This window comes from Podarcis gaigeae (genome assembly GCF_964106915.1).
Source record: "Podarcis gaigeae genome assembly, chromosome: 9".
Taxonomy (NCBI): domain Eukaryota; kingdom Metazoa; phylum Chordata; class Lepidosauria; order Squamata; family Lacertidae; genus Podarcis; species Podarcis gaigeae.
In genome coordinates, this window is record NC_139685.1 from 67,971,851 (window position 1) to 67,989,762 (window position 17,912).

Here is a 17,912-nt window from a genome sequence, read left to right on the forward strand (position 1 = left end):
ATACATATTTTATCAAAGTATTTGTTGAACTGAAATACAATTAAGAAGAAGTATATTAATAGTGAAATACAATTAAGAAGAAGTATATTGGGGGGCAGGGCTAGAGGGTGGGGCCCTAAGCTATAGCTTGTTTAGCTTCTACGTAAATCCAGCACTGTCCATGAGCCTAACTTCAAAATGGAAACTGTATGTCAATGAACCACTCCAAGTTGTACAGTCAGTAGATGGTAGATTGTGTCTGTTACCCAATGCATGGGTAACAGCCTCAGCAGAGCTTTTCTGCAATCTAGTTCAGGAAGCATAATGCCCAACATGTCAGCTGTTGCATATTCTTTCCCTCTGCGAGTGGCACCAGTTCTGCCGTGCAAACTAAAGTAGAACTAGCATGCTTTGCACCCAGCTGCTTGCTGTTACACCCAACTTCTGGCAACACAGGAGGCAAAGTCTGGGAATGAGTCAAAGTTGGGCGAGGCGAGTGTGTGTGTGAAGGAAGAGAAAAATAATGGCATCAGCATTCCCTTGAATTCATATAAAAGCTCAATTTCACCTGCAAGCTTTCACTAGTGTGGCCTAGTGCCGTCTAAGAAATTTTTAACCTTCTTCTGGTTTGATGCTCCAGCTGAATCCCTGTTTGACATCCTTCCAGCTCCAGGTTCAGAAACCACTGCAGTTTCAACACTTGGATGAGCACAGCTTTGCGTTCCCCTCCAAAATCTCACTATACATGTCCAAGATTGACTAAGTGGTGTTTTTCCCACCGTAGCAAATGTCTAGAAGGGACCTTCAGGGTCATTTGAGTTCACCTCTGCAAGCTGAGAAGATATCTTTTATTGGGGCTACCTTTGCTGCATAGAGCATACAAACTTCACAAAAAAAAACTTTTAAAAAAACAAAGAGCAAAGGAAAAGTAAACCTTTTTTTTTTTTTTTTGAAAAATTTGAAAGCAAAATATATATTTTATGACTGAAACCCATGATCAGCCTTCTGGCAAGGATCAGATATTTAAGCTGCCTAAAGGCCATTTCTCGTTAAAACTGCTTGACATTTCTTTTACTCTAAACATGCAGGGGAAAGCAGTTATTGATATTTGTGCTGCTAGGAGAGAAATCGCAGCTATTTCCAGGAAATGCACAGTTTTACGTCTTTTTATGGTGCCCTGCTAGCAGAGAATTGGAATGTGATACGCAATTCATATTCCAAGCACAAGAGTGATTTGTTTGAAATTAAATTATGATTACCTGCATGACTCATATCATCTCTGCAGGGAAATATTAATTGCACAGACATGGGTTCCATCAGAAGAGAAAGGAATATTTTGACAATGCACGTTTCATTTCAGCAGCAGCATAGCAGCATTCCTCTCCCCCACAAACTTTTTTCCCCCCAATAAAAGTTGGAAAATAATAATAAAAAATCAGCAAAAGATCATGTCAGCACAATATTTCTGGTGATATACAATGCAATCTTGTGTTTCATGGCATTTTCAACACAGGAAATTGGTGTATTAAAAACAATCCAATTCACATTTTTTTCACTTGAATCAGGACTTGTGGTTCCTTTGAATGGAAACAAGCTCTTCTTACACTAGCTTAAGATGTCCATGCTTGTTAATTGCTGACTCAGACAACATTCAGTGATAATGTCAATGCCCCATGCTAAAGTTTAGCAGCTAAACCCCATTTTAGACCAACCTGATCTCAGAACTCGTTGTCTAGGCACATTTTGCTTAGATTATTTCCTAACCATTCAAGCTATATTATTTGTAACTTGCTAATTGATTGAAACCTTAGCCAACTTCCCAAGAGCTGCAACATCTCAGTAATGTACAAATTCGAAGACCGAAAGTATGAAAGGCTATTTATCATGTCAACCCAACCATTCATTGGAACCTTGTTAACAAAACTCTAGATATTTGAAAAGACCAGTGATAAAATCCTTATCCCGACTTATGGAAAAAAGCACTTCCATACGTCTAAGGCATCTGATAACTTCATTTTGGGGGACGGTACCCAAATTACATGATGGATGGGTTTATAGCAACATATGGTAGACATTATAATGAGTTTAGATTATTGTAGCCCAATGGACTATAGATAGCAAGTTTTCTAATGTACTCAGTCTCCACCACCACAATTCCAGTTAAAGTGAAATGCCATGGAAGCAGTATCTGTATTCAATGGTGAGTTGGGGGCTTTTTGAAAGGAAAATCACTGCATATTATTTGGAATAGCATACAGAAGTTTTGCAGGTGGCTTGGCCACCCTCCACTTCTAAGTTTTGCGTAGAAGAGGCATTTGTGTGTCCTTCACTGGTCTTGAAATACATTTAGAGGGTGATCAAATCACACATATTTTGTGAGTAGTGCCTACATGTGAAATAGTACATAACACTGTCAGTTGTAAAATAGTACGTAACACTCTCAGTTTCTTAGTGTAGAAAGTATTGACCAGATGTGTAGAGATATTCCCTATTCTAATTAATTCAAGAGTTAATTCAATTAGTTCTGGCAGCTTCTCTGCGTGAAAGAAACAAACAGAAGTTTCGTGATGTTTGGGTTCCTCCTTCAGAGAAGCGGAGTACAGCTGCCTTAAACTGCTTCTCTTACCTCTTTCTGTCAAGGTCATGCTGACTATAATAATAAGGCCAGAAGGAGCCTGAGTTTCACATTCTCTTTCTGTCTCTTTTCCTTTCTGGCGTGGTGTTCTGTACACCATGGGTTGGCAAACTAAGGCCCGGTGGCTGGATCTGGCCCAATCGCTTCTAAATCCATCCAGCAGACGGTCCAAGAATCAGTGTGTTTTTACATGAGTAGAATGTGTCTTTTTATTTAAAATGCATCTCTGGGTTATTTGTGGGGCATAGGAATTTGTTCACCCCCCTCCCCCAAATATAGTCCAGCCCCCCACAAGGTCTGAGGGACAGTGGACCGGCCCCCTGCTGAAAAAGTTTGCTGACTCCTGCTGTGGACAGTATGCTTAGTGTTGAGGTTTAGACTTACTATAAGTTCTTGTAGGTTTAAGTTAAGTCTGCTGCAACTGGATTTCTTATGGACAGTGCCAATCCTAAATGTACTGGATTTGTGACCATTATGTTCATTTGCCTTCAGTAGCAGTCAAGCTCTGCTGGATGAAATATTAATTGCCTCTGGTCTATTTTTTTGGGATCCTGCAACGTGTTTAAGTTGTTTTTCTGCTAACTATACATTGGAGTTCTGCTCTGGATCACTATCGAGTAGAATTTCATGATAAACACAGCCTGATATCACCTTGTGTCGCATGGCCTGCAAGGAAGGCCATTGCTGACCCAGCCTATCAGGATGCTGTTCAGCAATAAGAACTTGGCAGTCCCCCAGAAGCATGAACCATGTTTTGCATGGGGCCCATACACAGCTTCTTCTAGCCCCCTAAGTAGGAGGTAAGGATTGTGACACTTCATACTGTTTCTGCCACAATGATGTCAGAAGTAAAATGAAAAACAGCATAATACAAAACCAATCAAAGCAGCCAAGTATCTATTTGTGTGTGTGTGTGTGTGTGTGTGTGTGTGTATTTCTGGTGATGGTCAGAAATACACACACAGAAACAAGAAGAAGAAGAAGAAGAAGAAGAAGAAGAAGAAGAAGAAGAGGAGGAGGAGGAGTTTGGATTTGATATCCCGCCTTTCACTCCCTTTAAGGAGTCTCAAAGCGGCTCACAATCTCCTTTCCCTTCCTCCCCCACAACAAACACTCTGTGAGGTGAGTGGGGCTGAGAGACTTCAGAGAAGTGTGACTGGCCCAAGTTCACCCAGCAGCTGCATGTGGAGGAGCGGAGACGCGAACCCGGTTCCCCAGATTACGAATCTACCGCTCTTAACCACTACACCACACTGGCTCTCAACAAACAGGCAAACAACAGTCAAAACACTGACCCCCCCATACACACAACAAATAAAACAATTTTTTTAAAAAGGCACCCCCACAACCAAATAGCAACAAAAAAGGAACCCAGAAAACTCTTATTTTAAAAACTGGGAAAGGCAGGTCTTGGCAAAGGGGGTGTATGAGGGCACTGTGTTGGAGACCTAACCTCTAGCCTGATCCAACAAAGAGAACTCAAGGCACATGTGGGCCAACTCAGTGGCTGCTACCAAGTTCTTCAAAAGCAGCCAAGTATCTAAGGATAAGGAAGAGTTCAGAATGCTCGTCATTGTAGTACAGCACTAAAATGTAAATATCAGAAAAATGTAAATACACCACTATAGTTTTTTGTATCTTAACATTTGGCTCCACTGATGAGTATCTACATTAAAAGTATGAAATTTTAAGTGCGTGCATTTCAGGTGCACTTACAAAAGGACCCTGTCAAAACTTGCGAAAGTTTCCCATAACATTATTTAGGAAAACAAGAATACTCCGTCCCATGCGCATATGCACACATATGAAATGCAGAGTTGTGTTTTCATACAGATCTTATATGTCTATACGGAAATAGATCTACTCCATTCTTTACTCTCCAAGCCTTCACACAACCTACTGACATTCGTTTTTATGTAAAAAAAAAATTAAAAATCAAGTTGTGCTTTGATCAATTGATTTCTGAGCCTTTCCTCAATTTCCTCCATAAGCTTCATTCTATTTAACATCTCCATGTTGAGAACCCATAATAGTCGCAGTATTCGGATGGCAGCTTTTCACTGCAATCTCACATTGTTTTAGAGAACTTTCCTTTCAAATTTACTTACAGACATTTTGCCATTGCGGTTGGCTTCCTCCCTCTCCGCCAATGCCTTCAGAAAGTCGTCTTTCAGCTCTTTTCCTGCACTTGCCAGAGCTCTGGTAAGGGAAAGAAAGAACACAACGTTTGTTTCTGGCTCTTTCTATCTTCTTCCTCATCTAAATAACAACTGGTTTAGCGCAGTGCGTGGGGACTCGCCGAGTGGGCAGCTCGGTTCGGGGGCGGCTCAGGGGCTGGTTAAATGGCCTCCCTAGGCCACTTCTGGACCATGGGCTGCAGATTGGGGACCCCTGGCCTTAGCCAATACCGCTCACATTCTGTAACTATTAAAGTTGTGGCCTAACTTTTGCCCTTTAGCATTAACCTAAAATTATGTGTCCTTGTGTGGGGGTGGCTTGGGGGCCTTGACAGGCAAATACAGTGGTACCTCGCAAGACGAATGCCTCGCAAGACGAAAAATGCGCAAGACGAAAGAGTTTTCCGTTTTTTGAGTCGTTCCGCAAGATGAATTTCCCTATGGGCTTGCTTCGCAAGATGAAACGTCTTGTGAGTTCTTGCGAGTTTGTTTCCTTTTTCTTAAAGCCACTAAGCCGCTAAACCGTTAATAGTCGCTAAGCCGCTAAGCCGCTAATAGCCGTGCTTTGCAAGACGAAAAAACCGCAAGATGAAGAGACTCGCGGAACGGATTAATTTCGTCTTGCGAGGCACCACTGTATATGTGTGCATGCACCCACATCACCAATGGTCATATACGACTGCCCTTCTTCAACAGTTTTAATAAAAAGCTAACCCTCCAGAGAAAAGGGTGCCCCCATGCCCACAAGGAACAGTTGGATATATTTGTGTTGGGAATAGTTGAGCTTTGTACAGTCATATTATGCCCTCTCTGTTTTCCCAAGAAAGGGAGAAGTGGCAACTAGAAAAGGGAAAACGGTCGGAAGGGATTCTTTAGCCCCTGCTATGCATTTCTCCTGTTTGACTAAGTTTACTTAACACTCAGTGACCTGAAAAAGCTTGTAAAAATAAATACCAAAAAGAAGTTATTTCCTCAAAAAGGAAAAAAAGAAAAGAAAGGAAGCTAGAGTAATTTCTTTACAAAGGATTAGAGCTACACTTTACTGGCATGTAAACACTCCGTTATTCTATTGTTAACATATTCACACAATTGCTCCCTTTCGATGCAGTATAAGGGCAATGCAAAAAAAGCAAGAGAAAAACTGAAAGCTGTGTTTAATGATTAACCAGCAAGTTATGCATGCTATTACAATGTCACACATACAATCTAACAAGTAAAGGTCTTCCCCTTCCCTTCCTGCAGACCATTTCTTCAGTCCTTCCATTGCAGAATCTCCAATGTAATCTAATTTATTAGAAAGGGAATGTTCCGCAGGGAGATCATTCTGCGCAAACCATATTGGAATGGGAATGAGAAGCTCAAGCTTTTTATGTTTGATGTTTTATTGTGCTGAAAGTTTTAATTTGTTGGAAACTGTCCGGAGTGGTTGTGTCCCTGAAGGGCTGAGGCAACCCAGTCAGATGGGCAGCGCGCATACACACACACACACACACACACACACACACACAGACATATATATACACATACATATACACATACATTTACACACACACACACACACACACACACACACACAGACATATATATACACATACATATACACATACATTTACACACACACACACACACACACACACACACACACACACACATATCTGTAAGCCTGTCTATTAAAAGATGGATTGAATTTTCCTAGATAACAAAGAGGGCAAAAAAACAAACACACCCAAAGCTAAGTGTTATTGGCAAACTGTTGACATCGCAGACTCATGATGACAATCCCCACCAGAGGCTTCAATAAGATGACAATGAAACTGAGGCCAAATCAGGGCAAGCCCTTGTTGAAACTTGCCGGCCGCGTTCTGCAGGAAAGCATTGGTGCAAGTCATTAATTAATGGAACACCATTACAAAGTGCACATAAAATGGTGCCACCCAATTAACCGAAACACTCATTGCTACCCAGCGAGAAGAAAACTGTCAGTATATGGAAACATCTGCAGACAGCCAGTTTGTTGACATCACATGATGCGCTTATCTGTGGGAAAGAAGAATTTTCCAGGACGTTCACAGGCTGGATAAGTCTTTGTGAAGAGTGTAACTTGAAACCTTCCGACTGTGCATGTTCAGGAAGTTTGTCAGACTTGCTGGAAGAACTGAACTGAAAGGATGTGTTTTTCTCTAGTGCTGTAATGTCAGAAATAAACATTATGTAAATAGATTTCTGACTTATTTTCTTTCCCCTGCGGAAGCAGGAGGAGGGAGGGGTTGTGCATTTTACCCACTCTTGGGAAAATGTCGCCTATCAAAATCTCCCTGGTCTGTCCGAGATATCAGTCAGAGGAGGTTACCGGTAAGCAAGCTCCGAGGACAGTGAGAGAGGCCAGCCTCTATGGAGGGGGCTTGCAAAACAACATCTGCGTTATGAGTACGTTCCTTGCAGCACTAGTCTGTGTCTGATACATTGCCTCTAAAATGCACGTCTGCAAAGCAACTGCTTGGGTTGCTTCTGGTGGCCCTCAGTTGCAAAATAAAAATTTACCAATGCAAATGCAATTCCCATTATCCTCATCACCTCCTGTATCAACTGCCAAGTCTGAAAAGTCTCTCCTTCCCCCCAAGTCATGCTCCCTGTGAGACAAAGGTCCATACAGGGCAGTGGAAAGGCCTCCCTTGGGAGGTTGTAGACTCTCCTTCCCTGGAGGTTTTTAAGCAGAGGTTGGGTGGCCATCAGTCATGGATGCTTTAGCTGAGATTCCTGCATTGCAAAGAGTTGGACTAGATAACCCCTGGGTCCCTACCAACTCCACAATTCTATGATTCCATGGCAATCAAACAGCCCCAGGCAAAAGCCAACTCTTAAGACCAGACCAGAATGCACCTAGGAAATCTGTGTAAAATACGTGATGGCCTAGATTTAAGGACATAAGAAGAAACTGCTGCATCAGGCCAATTGCCTGTGTAGTCCAGTATTCCTGTTCTCACATTGGTCAACTTCTTCTTCTTCTTCTTCTTCTTCTTCTTCTTCTTCTTCTTCTTCTTCTTCTTCTTGGCAATCCCTCGTAGCCGAGTAAGATTGTCTTCTATAAAGACAGTTTTAACCGTGAGTCTGTAAGTGACTGTGGAGGCCAATTCTGGATCCACACGTCCTTCCACAGTGGGGACATAGGTTTCTGGGTGGGAGTTGATCATGGTGAGGGTTTGCCAAGCGTGCCTTCCTCTTAGCATGTTCCTCCCTTTCATCCTGAGTTTGAGCGTCTTCAAAACCCATGGCACCTTTGGTAAAGGCTGTTCTCCAACTGGAGGACTCACAGGCAAGTGTTTCCCAATTGTTGGTGTTTATACTACATTATTCCAACATGCCTCTTGGAAACCCACAAGCAGGCCTGATCACAAGACCACTCTCTCTTCCTGTAATTTCTGGTATTCAGAAGTAGAGCTGTAGCTCTAGCTGTAGTAGGTGATCTTGAGCCCCTGACAGAACCATCCAGATTGCGCCCCCTAGTCACAGAGAAATTAGCTCTTCTTTCCGCCTCTCCTCCAAACCACCCCTCCCAATTCAATTCACACTCTATTTAAAACCATTTATTATTATTATTATTATTAGAATTAGAATTTATATACCGCCTTATACCCAGAGGTCTGTGGGCAGTTCACACAAAAGATCACAATATATAAAATCAAAGAAAAAACAATAACCCAATTAACACCCACCCCAACTGGACACAGTATTCCAGGTGTGGTCTGACCAAGGCAGAATAAACTGGTACTATTACTTCCCTTGAATATGAGGCAATAATCAATATTTATATTTATGGACATATTTTTAGCTGATTTTGCCTGTGCGCCCCCATCGCCCGCACCCCTGGTGGGGGCCCACCTCACCACCCCCTACCTACGGCCCTGTTCAGAAGCATTGCTACCTCTTGCAGTGGCTAGTTAACATAATCTAGTCTTCCTAACACCTTATCCACTCCATTTTACAACTCTAGATGGGGTTTCCATGCCCAGGAACATACTACTTCTAGGAACAAGGCTCTTGCCCTGCTTGCTCCACTCTTCTCCCTGCCCCCATTTGGCTTCAAGAGAAAAAGCTTGCTCACCACTTTGTGACTTCTCGGTTGGTCCTAATAAAAGCATTACTTTATTATTACATTTGATTATTTTCTAATGAACAAAGCTACCTGCAGTGTTCGGAATTAAACTGTGCCCACATGCTTGATTTCTGGCCCTAAAATATAAATTAGACACTGGCTGATAATGGCTAATAATGACTAATAATGGGTAATAATTTTGTTGTTGTTGTTGTTTAGTCGTTTAGTTGTGTCCGACTCTTCGTGACCCCATGGACCAGAGAACGCCAGGCACCTCTGTCCTCCACTGCCTCCCGCAGTTTGGTCAAACTCATGCTGGTAACCTCGAAAACACTATCCAACCATCTCGTCCTCTGCCGTCCCCTTCTCCTTGTGCCCTCCATCTTTCCCAACATCAGGGTCTTCTCCAGGGAGTCTACTCTTCTCATGAGGTGGCCAAAGTACTGGAGCCTCAGCTTCACAATCTGTCCTTCCAGTGAGCACTCAGGGTTGATTTCCTTCAGTATGGAGAGGTTTGATCTTCTTGCAGTCCATAATAATAATTTATTATTAATAATTTATTATTTGTATCCCGACCATCTGACTAGGTTGCCTTGCCCCAGCAATTCTGGGAGGCTTCTAACATCCTACAGCTTATTCAGCAAAGAATGCACTTCTAATCGTTTCAAGAATTCTTTCTTTGGCCTCCTCCATTGTTACGGCCTTTCCCAGTAGTGATGTATGGAAGTGAGAGCTGGACCATAAAGAAGGCTGATCGCCGAAGAATTGATGCTTTTGAATTATGGTGCTGGGGGAAACTCTTGAGAGTCCCATGGACTGCAATAAAGATCAAACTGATCCATTCTGAAGGAAATCAGCCCTGAGTGCTCACTGGAAGGACAGATCGTGAAGCTGAGGCTCCAATACTTTGGCCACCTCAGGAGAAGAGAAGACTCCCTGGAAAAGACCCTGATGTTGGGGAAGATGGAGGGCACAAGGAGAAGGGGATGACAGAGGACGAGATGGTGGGACAGTGTTCTCGAAGCTACCAGCATGAGTTTGACCAAACTGCGGGAGTGCAAATATTATCACCTAACATTAGGCAGTCCATTTCAATACCTAATCAGTGTGATTAAAGAGGGGTCCCAACTGCAACATTTAGGGTCCCCACCCTACCCTGACAAGAAGCAGAAGGAAGGGGAGAAGTGGTGTGTGACCTATTAGCATCAAGTCGATGGATCAACAGTACAGGAAAAGAGGACATAAAGAATCAGTTACGCTAGGTAAGAAAATTTCAGCCATGGGCCATGAAACCTTATTTCAGAAATCACCTCTTAACCACTCTTCAGATTCTGGTTTCTCTATAAGCATTTCCACAAGCATTTCCTCTCCCATTAAAGCTAACACTTCAGCACGAAAACTTATTTTTAAAAGAGCTAACCTAATACATTTTCAGCTTTCAAAGAAGCAATAATGAAACTGTCCTTACTCTCTAGGGGATGTATATTCACTACTTATCTTCAAATGAGATCAGCAGGCCGCACGCTAAGATTCTCAGAACAGCCTTTTGTAAACCGTTGGAGATCAGCAATTTGCCGGATGCAAAGCAAAAAAAAAGAATCTGCTAGAATTATCTACTGCTGGGACAAAGGACTTCCAAGGATTCACAGATGAGCTGGAGGAGGAGTCGGAGTCCGGGAACTGGTTGTTCCAGCTGGACTGGTCCAGCTCAGTGGCATGGCCAAATGATGCTTTGTAGAAAGTGATGGGAGAACAGCTTGTGTTTTAAATATCTACAGTCTAATAGTGCAATAAGCTCTTGTTGCAGGAGATGAAGGATGATGTGGCGCTTCTGGCTCATCCTCAGTGATGTGCACCAAGATATCCCTGATTGTTAAGGGGTGCTGGTTAGGTTTTATTTATCACATAAAGAAGCACCCTTGAATGCTTTGCACGATGTATAAATATTGTTATGGGGAGCAGGCCACAGTTCAGAATTCAGAAAAATCACCAAATGGATTCAGCCAAATGTAAATGTTATTTAGCTGTGGAGTCGATTTAAAACAAAATCCATTCAAACGTTTCAAAAACACCTTAAAGGGAGGACTGATTTCTCACATTCATTTTAAATCTGGTACAGGTAATTTAAGGTAAAGTGTTATTTCATCTGTTATCCCAGAGACCCCATCTACAACATATTGTAGACTCTTACTAAAAAACATATTTTTGTACAAAAGCTGCTAATTACTGGATTCTGCTGTTCAACTTTTTTTAGCATTCTTTTTTAATTTCTTTGTTTTATTGCAAATTCATTAAAGAAAAAAGGAAGGAAGGAAGGAAGGAAGGAAGGAAGGAAGGAAGGGAGGGAAGGAAACACAGGGGGAGGGGGGACCTGTCAACTTACATTAACAGTACATTTAAAAATCAATACACCGAAATTAGTTTACACGTAAGAGTAATATATGCTGTCCACCTGCCCAAATCTGGATCCAAGAAAAACAGAAAGTACATTCAAATGCAGCAAGTACATTAAGTTCACCAAACTACTGTGTAATAGATTGGGGTTATTTATCCTTCCAGGCTCAAAGTATAAATCTCTTAGTGGCTCTGAGGGCACATAAAATCCATTCTTGCTGTCCATTAATGTAATTTAGAAGTACATGAACATCCACAAACTTCAAGGATTTCACTAATACAAAATTGATAAGGACAACAACTTCAAACCAAAAAGAAAATATCACTGGACATGCCCACATCATGTGTATCACTGAGGAATTGCCAGCATTACAACTCCAAAAGACACAAGATAATATCATCAAGGCAACTATCTGAAAACAAATGATAAATGCCCATAAAATGGCAAAAGCAGTTTCTTTCCAAAATAGGTTTTATTTTAAATAATTGCAATCACAGTAAATAAAGAGTCCCCTTGTAATATATCAGTGGTTCAGTGCTCGGATGTTGCTCCGGTAATCAGACGTTTTGTCCCCAAAGGGCTTAGTCATCAAGCTATCAAAATCAATTATAACAGAATTGCAATGAATTAACAAGTAGAGTAAGGAAAATTAAAAATTAAAATACACTGAGAATGCATGATTGAGACATACCTTTGTAGTAAATAATATACAAAAGACGACAGTATATAAACAACTTAAAGCATTACACTTCCAGCATCTATCTGAATTAGACAGTGCTTTCCTATAAAGACACTGTAGAGTACAGTATACGTGAAATTTCAACTTTTGCTGAGCCAATCGCCATTTTAAATCTAAATAAACATTCTGCATGGCTTCTAATGCAATTTTCTGATATTTTTGGTGGGGGGGGGGAGGGCTGTACAGCATATTCTAACTCCATGTTCTATTCTTCTGGAAGCTCTTGAACTTATGCTTTACTTTCACTAATATATTGGTGAAAATAGCATACAAAAACACAGTAGAGAACATTGCTTGCAAAAAAAAATCTACATTATTCCAAACGGTGTACAGAGGAGGAATTCACACGAAAATCACAGCGCATTGTTACGAGGACTTGTTTTTATTAAGAAAAAAATCATAAATTGCTGCAGGTACGCAGAGAACTGGTATACTTATCACTGGAAAACTGAGAAAGCGAGGGAATCCAATTTGACAGAACATTCCAGCTTTGCTTGATAGGCACAGTTTATGTGCACTAATCAGTGTTCAGTCAACTTTCAAGTGAGACTTGCACCGTTTGCATTCGAATCTTTGTCCAGCTTGATGCATAGCCTGTAGCTCTGCAGAATGACAGGAACCAAACTGGACTCCACACCACCAAAGAGGATGCTAAAGAGCAATGTTCCACAGCAAGGCCAGGAATCTGACAGGACCATCAGCTTAGTCTCCTAGAAAATCCCCTAAACTGGATGTCCAACAAGTCAACCGCAATCGACTGATCGATCCCTGGGAGGTTTGGGTCAGTTGTGGTGTCTTTTTCCTTTGCAGGGGAAAAAGAGCATCTGGCCCCGCCCCCTCTCCCCGTCCTCCATTTGCGCATGATCGGAAGATGGAGTTTTCGCTGTGAGGCTGATCATTTCCTGAGCGATCTTTTGTTGAGAGACTTTTTCCTTTTCCCCCCTAAAGAAAGCTCAACCTTTTTTTTAATCTGCCCCTCTTTGAAAAGCTCAACAACTTTGATCTGAACCCCCCCCCAAAAAAGGTCAACAACTCTTGACTTTCCTCCCTAAGACCTGAACCCCTCCCAAATAGTGGTAGATCACTGCCAGTTTTTTAATCTGTGAGTAGATCACAGTCTCTTGGGAGCTGGCCTAAAGCATTCAGAGATCCATCCAGGGCAAACCACCCTTGCGTTACAGAGGAATTTCATACAAGTGGAACACTGCACTTCTATTTATGAAGGAAGAAATATAAGCTTTCACTCTCCCCGCGCACGGATTGGGTTAAGAGAGAGCTACTCTTTACAATGACTAATTGGATTAGGAAGTTACTTTTTAAAAGAAAGCTTAAACTCTTACCATTTCTGACATATTTGGCACACACTCAATTGAGAAATGTGCTATAAAACTCTTGATTGCTACTTACATAATCTAATGTACAGGAAATACCTCTGGAAGGGCTTTAATCCCAAGTATTTTATTGTTTAATAAAATGAACAAGTAATTGCAAAAACTACACTCAGTATATGATACGCGAAACTCTACAAAGCCAAGGCTCTCTCTCTTTTTAGAAAATATTTTGGTTGCTTATGGACTTTATTTGAACAGTTTCCATGGTTATCACAGCTTTGGCTGACAAGGAGAAACCTACACCTGACATAATATTGGCACTGATATTACAAACAGTTAACAGCAAGCTACCAGCAACGTGGTCCTGTCATTTATCCAACATTCACAACTTTTTTTAAAAGGTTCTTTTATCAGCTCTAGGCTAAGTTCATTAAAAGAAAAAGAAAAAACATCACTGCTGTCAAGGGTGGTTTTTTTTTAAATTTTTATTTTAAGGAAGTGTTTCAGCGTGCTTCCTAATGTGATTAGCAGAGCTAACATGAAGAGAGGACCTTGCCCTGAATTCTGGATTCACGATAAAACACACAACTCACAGCAATAAATTATCGGAAATCAGGCAAATTATCAGAAATCAGTTGACGAAGCAGTATTTCCTCACATTGCACATCATTCATTTATTGCAGGCATGTCCAACTCCTAAGGGATAGTGATCTACTCCCACTATTAAAAAATTGGCAATGATCTACTCATTGGATTGACCAGAGTTGTTGTGGAGGAAGACCCAAAGCGGTTGAGCTTTCTGGTGGGAGAAAGACCCAAAGTTGTTGCTTATTTTGGGGGGGGGGGTCAATCAGGATCACACGATCGACTGTTGGACATGCCTGATTTATTGAATTTGTTACCTTAAGATGCGATGATGGCTTCTAGCTATTAGGACTATTGTATTGATACATCACCCAGGAGCAGTTTGAGGGCCATAGCGTAATGGCGCCTTCACCGAGTGGTATATTGTGGGTGGAACTTGCCTCCCACTAACAGAGCTGAGGCGATTTCAACCCAGCACTTCGCGGGGCCGATACAGCTTGTTCCTCCCGCCGCTTTTCAACATCACGATGTATAACTGTATTGTGGTGTTAGGCTGGTGATAAGGTAAAGGTAAAGGACCCCTGACAGTTAACTCCAGTTGCAAACAACTCTGGGGTTTCTGCGCTCATCTTGCTTTGCAGGCTGAGGAGTCAGCGTTTGTCCGCAGACAGTTTTTCTGGGGCATGTGGCCAGCATGACCAGAGCAGCGCAGAGAAACACCGTTTACCTTCCCGCCGGAGTGGTACCTATTTATCTACTTGCACTTTGATGTGCTTTTGAACTGCTAGGTTGGCAGGAGCTAGGACCGAGCAACGGGAGCTCGCCCCGTCATGGGGATTCGAACCACCGACCTTCCAATCGGCAAGTCCTAGGCTCTGTGGTTTAACCCACAGCGCCACCCACATCCCTAGGCTAGTGATAGATAAATATAAACAAATACAAATCTCAGCTGTCATTGGAAGATGCTGCCTCAGCACTCATCAAGAGCCATCGTGGTGTAGTGGTTAAGAGCGGTGGACTCGTAATCTGGTGAACTGGGTTCGATTCCCTGCTCCTCCACATGCAGCTGCTGGGTGACCTTGGACTAGTCACACTTCTCTGAAGTCTCTCAGCCTCACGCACCTCACAGAGTGTTTGTTGTGGGGGCAGAAGGGAAAGGAGAATGTTAGCCGCCTTCTTAGGGTAGTGATAAAGAGGGATATCAAATCCAAACTCCTCCTCCTCCTCCTCCTCTTCTTCTTCTTCTTCTTCTTCTTCTTCTTCTTCTTCTTCTTCTTCTTCTTCTTCTTCTTCTTCATTTTAAGTAAAACTCAACTTCCAAACCAGTCAACATTCATATGTGGAGTGAGTAGAAGTGTCATCTTCAGGTATCCAAATGCTGGCCCAGAGTCACCTCAACAGCTATTAGGCAGGATTGCTAAGTGGGTATAATTTAGCACTTACTTTTTAAAATGAAAGCCAGACGGCTGTTTGAGTTGTATTTGGTAAAGATTTAGTTGCTGTTTGTAATTTTTATTCGCAATAATTGCCTTTTGCCATTTTAAACAGTTAATATTTATACTCGGGAGAAACATCACTTATTTCTGGGTAAGGTTAAAAAACAAGGAAGTGACATGGAGACTGGAATCATTAATCTTGCCTCAAAAAAGCAGATGGAACTGGGGAAGAACTGACTCAGCGATAACCAATATATTCTGATTTTCCTATTATACGCTGGCATATAAGTTTAAAATGTGACACTTGTATTAAATGTAAATGTTTTAAGACTTGCACTGTGTAATGTTAAGAACTGGAAATTGGAAGCATGCATAAAGGAGAAATGAAGAAACAAGTGATTTGATCAGCCTAATGTTTTGACCATATATAGATTGTGGTTTATACGGTGTTAGACACAAACCAGTGTGGACAAATCAGTCATGTCCATACATTGGACAACACCCCTATATCCAGCATAATGTGATTTTGAAAGATAAAAACCCCACAAGGAAGCTAATGTGTCTATCATTGTTTAATGGGCTGATGTGGTACAGCAATTAAGCTTCCAGCACATTTGCAAAGCTAAGCAGGGTCTGGTGTGGTTTCAAATTGGATGGGTAACCGGGGGTTGAGATACTTGCATTTCAGGGGTTTGGACTAGATGAGCCTCAGGGTCCCTTCCAAATTACAATTCTATGATTCTACTCTTCACACGATTAGAGTACAGAACACATAGCAATGGGACAACTTCAGTATTTCTCCATTTATGTTTGAAGCCCTCTAAACTCTGGAAGTATGAGCTTTCCTAACACAAAACTTGCTTTTTCAGAGATGCATGTGGGAAAAGCTTGTGGTCTCCAGAGCCTTGGAATCTTGTTATAAATATATTTTCACAGGCAGCAATTGGAGAAATAACTAGGCAAAATCTAAGAAGCACAGACATCAAAAGTATCAGGAGTGCATGAACCTTGGATCACACTGTGTAAAAGGCACTTTTAAAAATAAACACTTTTAGATCAAATCATAATATTAATCTGTTTTAAGGAAAAATAAAGCATCTGTTATTAAGCACTTTTGCGATACAAGGCTTCAGTCCTAGCAACATAGCAGCCCCTGGAAAGTATCACATCAAAGTAGAGATACTTATCAAGAGCTAAACAACACTTACGGAAGAGTAACAAATTAAAAGCTTAGCAAAAACTAATGGTAATAGTAACCTCAAGAGATTTTCATCTTTTCGCTCCCCAAGTGAAAAGTTCCTAAGAAGCTATGCAAACAAGCAATCAGCTTTTGCAACTCTTGCTCAAAAATCACAGAGATTTCTTCAGAAAAATAGCAAAATCTAGTTCCTCCACCCTTGCACAAGTCATTTCTTACATAATTTCCACCTGAAATATTCATATTCAAGATCACAAGGGAGGTTGTAAGGAGAAATGAGAAAGAAATTCACTCCAACAAAAAGGGCGGACACGGAAAACGCTGGAGAACAACATCTGACTAGCAAGAATGGCAGTAGGAGTCCTCCATGGGCATGCGCACACAGAATTTTCCTGCAAAGATTATTTTGCAGAGACTAAGTTTGCCATGATTCATAATGACCCAGCATGCAAAACATTCAGGGCTTCCTAACAGATAGATTCAAGTACATTAGGCCGGACAATAATTTCATTTCCCTTTGATTTTATATACTACCTTTCTATATTACTATGCACAAGACAGTTTGGAAGCTGAAGAAACAGCAAAATAGACAGCAAAGATCACACACATAGTAATAATCTGATCCAACACCAAAAAATATCACAACAATTTTAAAATAAACAACTTCTTTCAAATACAGTGGTATCTCAGGTTACATACGCTTCAGGTTACAGACTCTGCTAACCCAGAAATAGTACCTCGGGTTAAGAAGTTTGCTTCAGGACGAGAACAGAAATCGTGCTCCGGCGGCGCGGCAGCAGCAGGAGGCCCCATTAGCTAAAGTGGTGCTTCAGGTTAAGAACAGTTTCAGGTTAAGAATGGACCTCCGGAAGAATTAAGTACTTAACCTGAGGTACCACTGTAAAGCACTGTTTAATAATCCACTGGGACGCAAGTGGTGCTGCGGTCTAAACCACTGAGCCTAGGGCTTGCCGATCGGAAGGTCAGCGGTTCAAATCCCTGCGATGGGGTGAGCTCCCATTGCTTGGTCCCAACTCCTGCCAACCTAGCAGTTCGAAAGCACGTCAAAGTGCAAGTAAATAAATAGGTACTGCTCCGGCGGGAAGGTAAACAGCGTTTACTCTGGTTTCGCCAGATGCGGCTTAGTCATGCTGGCCACATGACCCAGAAAAACTGTCTGTGGACAAACACCGGCTCTCTCAGCCAGTAAAGCGAGATGAGCACCGCATCCCCAGAGTCGTTCGTGACTGGACTTAACTGTCAGGGGTCCTTTACCCTTTTTTAAATAACCCATTAGAATATAACAGCAAACGGTAAATCAGTGCAGTAAATCAGGCTGCTGAG

The 17,912-nt window shown here is 41.7% G+C and overlaps 1 protein-coding gene across 3 annotated transcripts in view; it reads right to left on the reverse strand.

Moving 5' to 3' along the window:
• The window catches only part of CFAP299 (cilia and flagella associated protein 299), a 338,532-nt gene that overhangs the window by 218,986 nt on the left and 101,634 nt on the right, over positions 1-17,912 (reverse strand). For all 3 annotated transcript variants that reach the window (XM_083756952.1, XM_083756950.1, XM_083756951.1), the window contains exon 3: positions 4,723-4,813. In XM_083756952.1, coding sequence (XP_083613078.1) covers positions 4,723-4,813 — 91 coding nt within the window. The remainder of the gene's footprint in view (positions 1-4,722; positions 4,814-17,912) is intronic.